Raw genomic sequence first — 9124 nt, forward strand, 5'->3', positions numbered from 1 at the left:
GGTGGGGGATGGAGGGAAAGCAAAGGTGAGAGACATAAGTAAAATCAGAGTGTCTAGGAAAAATTAAAGGAAGTTATCCTAAAACTTCCAGGAAATCTCCACCAATGAAGCAAAGAAAAAAAAATGCCTCTATTATTCTGTGAGCAACAAACCAAACTGAGTTGGGGTCTCAGACAATTCACTCACATGATTTCAAAGACAGACAGAAAGTCCCAGATTGGAGAGGGCTCCCCTGAGGGCTCCCAGATTAGAGAGGGTGGCAGGTTGGGCTGAGGGACCCCCACAACCCCCAGTGCACAAATGTTGTGCACCGGGCCTCTAGTTTATTCATAATAGGTACTGTAATCTTTCATGTAAATCAGTCAATATCTACAAGATCATTTTGGAAACTTTAAAACACTTTATAATGTAAGATAGTTATTATTAAAAAATTTTTATTAGCAACATTCCAGGTGTTTTTCAACTTAAATTGTTTGATGATTTTATAAAGCCAAGAGCAAATGAACACACAGAAAAAAGTTAAGAGGCAAGTTACCTCATGTCCTTGGTAAATGTAGATTGTTATAAATTTCAGTGCACGTTTTAAACTCTCCTTGGAGCAAAAGTGTCTTTGTTATAATTAAAATTACCTTTTAAAATTCTGTTGAAAAGCATCTTATTATCTGTATAATTAATTAATAATCAGTTTTACATATATAATTAGATTTTTGTTTTTATGTAGATTTAAAGCTATGCAAATTTATTTCTTCATATGTCATTCTTAGTAGGTTGTGTTTTCAATAAATTTATATATTTCATGTAAGTTCTTCAAGGTTAGTATCACAAAACTGAATTTATCAGCTTTCTCTCCAAACCTATTATTTATCCTTCAGTGATGTCTTTTCCATCCTGTTCCATCAAGCCAGAAATTAAGTCAATGTTGACTCCTCCTGTCTTTCCTTCTCCATACTCTCTGAGCTCCGTGCATCTAGCTCTTAGCAATAATTCCCAAACTCATATTTCATTTGTATCTGTTCTGCTGTGGTTGTTCAAGCCCTTAGTGATTCTTATCTAGACTGGATCACAGACTCTTTGAAAAGTCTTGCCTCCATAGTAACAGGTGACCATCTCTAATCTCTGCTCAATTTCTAGAGTTGTTTCTCTTAAGGGAATTCATTTACTCAGCAGTATTTTTCTTCTCTAAGAGGAATACATGTGTTTAATAAATTCCTGTCTGTAAATCAAGATATCATCTCCCTTTAGAAAATGAAATTATGGTTCCCTTTAAAGAACTTAAAAGTGAATTTCAAATAGCTTTAACTAGTATATTATATTGGTTTAAATATATTAAACTGCTTTATTTTTACAATGCTGAAGTTTTGTTAGCGTAATTTGACCAAATTGCATCTTAAGGTTCAAGCTATTTATTGACAAACTGACATTTACTTTGACAACATGTAAAATAATGTTACTTAAAGGCCATGACAGGTGATATTCTAATTGGATATGAATATTCAGACCCCTAATTAAAGCTAGTATATATTTAGTTATGCAGGTGGAAATATATAAAATTTTTATATGAAAATGATCAGCTGTAGAAGCAAACAAATCTTATTTGTTGCTTCCTGCACTTTTTTTCCTAATCATTTGAGAGTTCAGAAAATCTTAACATGCCTTTATGGATATGTCTGTAAGACTGTCTAGTGCTTATCACTGAAGTTGAGAGGAGCACAGAGCCACTACAATATGTCCCATTTGTAAACTGGAAAATGAAATTGTTTCTCTGCTATCAGTGTGTTATAGAAAGAAAAGAAAACTGATTTCTATACTAACAGGTATGGGTTTCTTAGTATTAGTTCACGTATCATTGATTTATTTGCTTATTAGTTTATTATATACTGAAGACATTTTCTTTGAGTGTATGGCAACTTCTATAATTATTTTCAAATGATGACATCTATTTTTTTGTCTCCTCTCTAGGTTTTCGAAAAATAAGTTTAGATGACCTTCGGAAGGCATATATTGTTAAGGATGTGCAACAGTACATTCTCCATCGTTTAGATCAAGAAGAAGCTTTGCGACAACACCTCACAAAAGAAACTGCAGAGATGTTAAATCAACTGCACATTAAAAGCAGCGGGTGCTTTCTTTATCTAGAACGGGTTCTAGATGGAGTTGTAGAAAATTTTATTATGTTACGAGAGATCCGTGACATCCCAGGAACTCTAAATGGTCTCTATCTCTGGCTGTGCCAAAGACTTTTTGTGAGAAAGCAGTTTGCAAAGGTTCAACCTATTTTGAATGTGATTCTTGCTGCCTGCCGACCTTTGACCATAACGGAATTATATCATGCAGTATGGACCAAAAATATGTCATTAACCTTGGAAGACTTTCAACGCAAGTTAGACGTGCTCTCCAAACTCCTTGTTGATGGACTAGGAAATACTAAAATCCTATTTCACTACAGCTTTGCAGAGTGGCTTCTGGACGTGAAACACTGCACACAGAAGTACTTATGCAATGCAGCAGAAGGACACAGAATGCTGGCTATGAGTTATACCTGCCAAGCCAAGAATCTAACACCATTGGAAGCACAAGAATTTGCATTGCACTTAATTAATTCAAACTTACAGTTGGAGACAGCTGAGTTAGCTCTGTGGATGATATGGAATGGTACACCTGTCAGAGACTCCCTGTCAACCTTAATACCCAAGGAACAAGAAGTGTTACAGCTGTTGGTTAAAGCTGGTGCTCATGTGAACAGTGAAGACGATCGCACATCATGCATAGTCCGTCAAGCCTTAGAAAGAGAGGATTCCATTCGGACCTTACTAGATAATGGAGCTTCAGTAAATCAGTGTGATTCAAATGGGAGAACATTATTGGCTAATGCTGCATACAGTGGCAACCTTGATGTGGTGAATTTACTTGTCTCTAGGGGAGCAGATTTAGAGATAGAAGATGCTCATGGGCACACACCACTTACCCTGGCTGCTAGACAAGGACATACCAAGGTGGTTAATTGTTTGATTGGGTGTGGAGCAAACATTAATCATACTGATCAGGATGGCTGGACAGCATTAAGATCTGCTGCTTGGGGTGGTCACACGGAGGTGGTTTCTGCGCTACTTTATGCTGGTGTAAAAGTGGATTGTGCGGATGCTGACAGCCGAACAGCTTTGAGAGCAGCAGCGTGGGGAGGACACGAGGATATTGTACTGAATTTGCTACAACATGGTGCTGAAGTCAACAAAGCTGATAATGAAGGCAGGACTGCTTTGATAGCAGCAGCCTACATGGGACATAGAGAGATTGTGGAACACCTTCTGGACCACGGAGCAGAAGTGAATCATGAGGATGTTGATGGCAGGACTGCACTCTCTGTAGCTGCACTTTGTGTGCCTGCAAGTAAAGGACATGCGTCAGTTGTCAGCCTTTTAATTGATCGAGGTGCTGAAGTAGATCATTGTGATAAAGATGGCATGACCCCACTGCTGGTGGCTGCCTATGAAGGACACGTCGATGTGGTTGACTTGCTTCTCGAGGGGGGAGCAGATGTAGACCACACAGATAACAATGGCCGTACACCCCTCTTAGCAGCTGCTTCTATGGGCCATGCTTCAGTCGTGAACACACTTTTGTTTTGGGGTGCAGCTGTGGATAGCATTGATAGTGAAGGTAGAACAGTCCTCAGCATAGCCTCAGCCCAAGGCAATGTTGAGGTGGTACGTACTCTACTGGATAGAGGGTTAGATGAAAATCACAGAGATGATGCTGGATGGACACCTTTGCACATGGCAGCTTTTGAAGGTCACAGATTAATATGTGAAGCACTTATTGAACAAGGTGCTAGAACAAATGAGATCGATAATGATGGACGAATACCTTTCATATTAGCTTCACAAGAGGGTCATTATGATTGTGTTCAGATATTACTGGAAAATAAATCCAACATTGATCAAAGAGGTTATGATGGTAGAAATGCACTGCGGGTTGCTGCACTAGAAGGACACAGGGACATTGTTGAACTACTTTTTAGCCATGGAGCTGACGTTAATTACAAAGATGCTGATGGTAGGCCTACCCTTTATATTTTGGCCTTAGAAAACCAACTTACAATGGCTGAGTATTTTTTAGAAAATGGTGCAAATGTAGAAGCAAGTGATGCAGAAGGAAGGACAGCACTTCATGTTTCCTGCTGGCAAGGCCATTTGGACATGGTGCAGGTTCTGATAACCTACCATGCCGACATCAATGCCGCAGACAACGAAAAGCGATCTGCCTTGCAGTCTGCCGCGTGGCAGGGCCACGTGAAAGTGGTGCAGCTTCTGATTGAGCATGGAGCTGTTGTTGACCACACTTGTAATCAAGGTGCAACTGCCCTCTGCATTGCAGCCCAGGAAGGGCACATCGATGTTGTGCAGGTTCTCCTAGAGCACGGTGCTGATCCCAACCACGCAGATCAATTCGGACGCACTGCTATGCGTGTGGCAGCTAAAAACGGACACTCTCAGATAATTAAATTATTAGAAAAATATGGTGCATCTAGTTTGAACGGCTGTTCCCCCTCTCCTGTCCACACAATGGAGCAGAAGCCTCTACAATCCGTGTCTTCAAAAATGCAGTCGTTAACAATTAAATCAAATAGCTCCGGCAGTACTGGCGGAGGGGACATGCAGCCTTCACTGCGTGGTTTACCGAATGGGCCAGCGCATGCCTTCAGTTCTCCTTCAGAATCTCCAGACTCTACAGTCGATCGTCAGAAGTCATCCTTGTCCAATAATTCTCTGAAAAGCTCAAAAAATTCATCTTTGAGAACTACTTCGTCTACAGCAACAGCTCAAACAGTGCCAATTGATAGCTTTCACAACCTGTCGTTTACTGAGCAGATCCAGCAGCATTCGCTGCCCCGCAGTAGAAGTCGACAGTCCATTGTGTCCCCGTCTTCCACAACACAGTCCTTGGGACAGAGCCATAACTCGCCCTCGAGTGAATTTGAGTGGAGTCAAGTCAAGCCCAGTTTGAAGTCAACGAAAACAAATAAAGGGGGGAAATCAGAAAATTCCAGCAAATCTGGGTCAGCTGGGAAAAAGGCTAAACAAAATAATTCCTCACAGCCAAAGGTTTTAGAATATGAAATGACTCAGTTTGATTCAAGAGGGCCTGCAGCCAAACCCGGGTCCAGCACACCCCCTAAACAAATACCCACAGAATCTCAGTGCAAAATTATGATACCGTCTGCTCAGCAAGAAGTTGGTCGATCTCAGCAGCAGTTTCTCATTCACCAACAAAGTGGGGAACAGAAGAAGAGAAATGGAATAATGACAAACCCAAATTACCATCTTCAGAGCAACCAGGTGTTTCTTGGTAGGGTTTCCGTCCCAAGAACAATACAAGACAGAGGGCATCAGGAAGTGTTGGAAGGGTACCCTTCATCAGAGACGGAATTGAGCCTTAAACAAGCCCTGAAGCTTCAGATTGACGGTTCTGACCCTAGTTTCAACTATAAGAAGGAGACACCATTATAACAGGTAACATTTCATCAACATAAAGAATAAAATGCCAAAAGTCTGGTTCCCTTTACTTAGGAATTTGAACTTTCCCAGCTCGAGCACTCCCTTTCCTACTTTTATTGTCCCAAGTACTTACTATTTCACATACTTTATATGTTTTATTTATTATTGTGTTTATTATTTGTTTCCTTCCAACTTAAATGTAACCTTTGTGAAGGTAGGGATTGTTACCTGTTTCACTGCTGTATTCCATGCATTTGGGATACTGCTTGGACTTATAGTAGTTTCTCAGTAAAAAATGTGTTGAATAAGTGAATGAATATACTATTTATGGATCTCAGATTAAGAATTCCTTCTTATACAATCATTTTCCTTATTAAAATTTATTTGATGGTAACAGAGGGAGGGGCTATTTCTGTAATACTCCTTGGTTTTAATAAAATAGTGTATTTGTGCTTAGTAGATAGATAGTAAATATTAATTTCCTAACTTTTCACCCAAGGAGTCAAAGATTTAATCAGCAAAAGGTAATTTTTAGTAGGACAGATTCTTAAGACTCTTCGAGTAAAGTATACACACACCAAGAATAGGTGTGAAAAGAAGATTAATGGCTATATTGGCAAGAGAGTTTTTAGGTCCCACTATATTTAGACATAAGAATTAAATGTTTAAACCTCAAAAATAAATTCATATTTATTAAATAAAAACACTTTTTTCTTCTTCCCACCTCAGTGGATGATTCATTAATTATATAAGGGAAGTTAATGGGAAAATAGATAACATGATTTTATATTATCGATACTTTTTTAAAAGCACATTTTTGATATTGGAGATAGATCAAAGATTCAAAGATTTATATTTTCCTACTTTTATTAAAGTATGTTTATCCCAGTTTACTTAATTATTTTTATCCTCTATTGTACTCTTGTACTCTAGAAAATGGAAATCTCTTTCTTATGTTTCTTTTGTCTATGGAGATACAGTATTTTAGGTGACACATTATCATAAATTTTGCTATACCTTCTAATAATAAACACTTCCATGTGACTCTAGGAACAACTGATCAAATCTCATTAAAAAACAACATGTACAAAGTAGTTAATTCATTCCCCATTGCTGTTTATTTTAAAAATACTTAGTTCTGATAGTGTCACTCTCCAACTCTCATGATATCTTTTGTAAAGGCAAAGTATATTAAACAGCAAAACACATGAATTAAGTTAAACATTTTGTGGAATCTTTAAAAGTGGTGTATATGTTAAATAATGAATCTCAGATAATCTACTTTTTTCTTTACATGGTAAGTAAATATAGTTAAATAATAAGTATAATGTAGAAATTAATATATTTTTCTTAACTTTTGCATTAGTTCCCTGTTCTGTGAGACAGAAGACATTGTGATTGGAGTGGTTCTTCAGCTACTGGATGGAAACATAACATGCCTGTTGATTGCTGAAAAAAAAAGAATGTGATATTTGCAGTTCAGTTACCTTAATTACTGTAATGTGCCTAAATAGCAAGGCTGCCTTCTCAATGTAATCCTCTGTGCTTAAAAATGTCATTTAGTGTGCTTTGTATTCACTACACAAGAATAAGCACTTTTTTTTTAAATGCAGGTATATACTGCAGTTCCCTGATAAAAGCTGAAAAATTTTTAAGTATTTTAAGTTAAGATTTGATAAATGTGCATGTGCCATGATCAAATATATATGAAAAGGCAGTGTTCCTTGTATTTATTTTTTTTTCTTTTTGTGGCAAACAAAAGTTAAGCCTACTGTTTCAGTCACATTTGCATTGCTGTAGTGTGTGGCTTGTTTCCTGTATCTTTAAAAATGTCACTCATTGTGAATGAATATACTATTTATGGATCTCAGATTAAGAATTCCTTCTTATACAATCATTTTCCTTATTAAAATTTATTTGATGGTAACAGAGGGAGGGGCTATTTCTGTAATACTCCTTGGTTTTAATAAAATAGTGTATTTGTGCTTAGTAGATAGATAGTAAATATTAATTTCCTAACTTTTCACCCAAGGAGTCAAAGATTTAATCAGCAAAAGGTAATTTTTAGTAGGACAGATTCTTAAGACTCTTCGAGTAAAGTATACACACACCAAGAATAGGTGTGAGAAGAAGATTAATGGCTATATTGGCAAGAGAGTTTTTAGGTCCCACTATATTTAGACATAAGAATTAAATGTTTAAACCTCAAAAATAAATTCATATTTATTAAATAAAAACACTTTTTTCTTCTTCCCACCTCAGTGGATGATTCATTAATTATATAAGGGAAGTTAATGGGAAAATAGATAACATGATTTTATATTATCGATACTTTTTTAAAAGCACATTTTTGATATTGGAGATAGATCAAAGATTTCATTAGGAATATTTTCCTACTTTTATTAAAGTATGTTTATCCCAGTTTACTTAATTATTTTTATCCTCTATTGTACTCTTTCCTTTTAGAAAATGGAAATCTCTTTCTTATGTTTCTTTTGTCTTTGGAGATACAGTATTTTAGGTGACACATTATCATAAATTTTGCTATACCTTCTAATAATAAACACTTCCATGTGACTCTAGGAACAACTGATCAAATCTCATTAAAAAACAACATGTACAAAGTAGTTAATTCATTCCCCATTGCTGTTTATTTTAAAAATACTTAGTTCTGATAGTGTCACTCTCCAACTCTCATGATATCTTTTGTAAAGGCAAAGTATATTAAACAGCAAAACACATGAATTAAGTTAAACATTTTGTGGAATCTTTAAAAGTGGTGTATATGTTAAATAATGAATCTCAGATAATCTACTTTTTTCTTTACATGGTAAGTAAATATAGTTAAATAATAAGTATAATGTAGAAATTAATATATTTTTCTTAACTTTTGCATTAGTTCCCTGTTCTGTGAGACAGAAGACATTGTGATTGGAGTGGTTCTTCAGCTACTGGATGGAAACATAACATGCCTGTTGATTGCTGAAAAAAAAAGAATGTGATATTTGCAGTTCAGTTACCTTAATTACTGTAATGTGCCTAAATAGCAAGGCTGCCTTCTCAATGTAATCCTCTGTGCTTAAAAATGTCATTTAGTGTGCTTTGTATTCACTACACAAGAATAAGCACTTTTTTTTAAATGCAGGTATATACTGCAGTTCCCTGATAAAAGCTGAAAAATTTTTAAGTATTTTAAGTTAAGATTTGATAAATGTGCATGTGCCATGATCAAATATATATGAAAAGGCAGTGTTCCTTGTATTTATTTTTTTTTCTTTTTGTGGCAAACAAAAGTTAAGCCTACTGTTTCAGTCACATTTGCATTGCTGTAGTGTGTGGCTTGTTTCCTGTATCTTTAAAAATGTCACTCATTAAAATAAATCATGCAACTATTTATACTCACTACACCTTCAGCATTGGTTGAAAATGAACTTCTATTTAATACCATTGAGGTGAAGAAAAATGGTTTCTTCGTAGATTTAAAAATAATTTCTAGTATTTTAGGGAGCTGCTCTAAGTAGTTTAAATTTGGATTTCCCAGTAGAATCCTCCTAATTTCTGGCTACATGTGTCAAAAAGAAAAAAAAGACTATAGGCAGAACAAAGTTCTGTTTCATTCAATGGGGTAC

General features: G+C 36.2%; 1 protein-coding gene across 1 annotated transcript in view; it reads left to right on the forward strand.

Annotated features, from left to right (window-relative positions):
• The window catches only part of ANKRD50 (ankyrin repeat domain 50), a 26666-nt gene extending 19454 nt beyond the window's left edge, over positions 1-7212 (forward strand). The window contains exons 3-4 of the mRNA XM_005877767.2: positions 1960-5510; positions 6862-7212. Of these exons, the coding sequence (XP_005877829.1) occupies positions 1960-5507 (3548 nt within the window). The 3' untranslated portion in view covers positions 5508-5510; positions 6862-7212. The remainder of the gene's footprint in view (positions 1-1959; positions 5511-6861) is intronic.
• Positions 7213-9124: the final 1912 nt, after the last annotated feature.

This window comes from Myotis brandtii, unplaced genomic scaffold (assembly GCF_000412655.1).
Source record: "Myotis brandtii unplaced genomic scaffold, ASM41265v1 scaffold53, whole genome shotgun sequence".
In the NCBI taxonomy this organism is placed as follows: domain Eukaryota; kingdom Metazoa; phylum Chordata; class Mammalia; order Chiroptera; family Vespertilionidae; genus Myotis; species Myotis brandtii.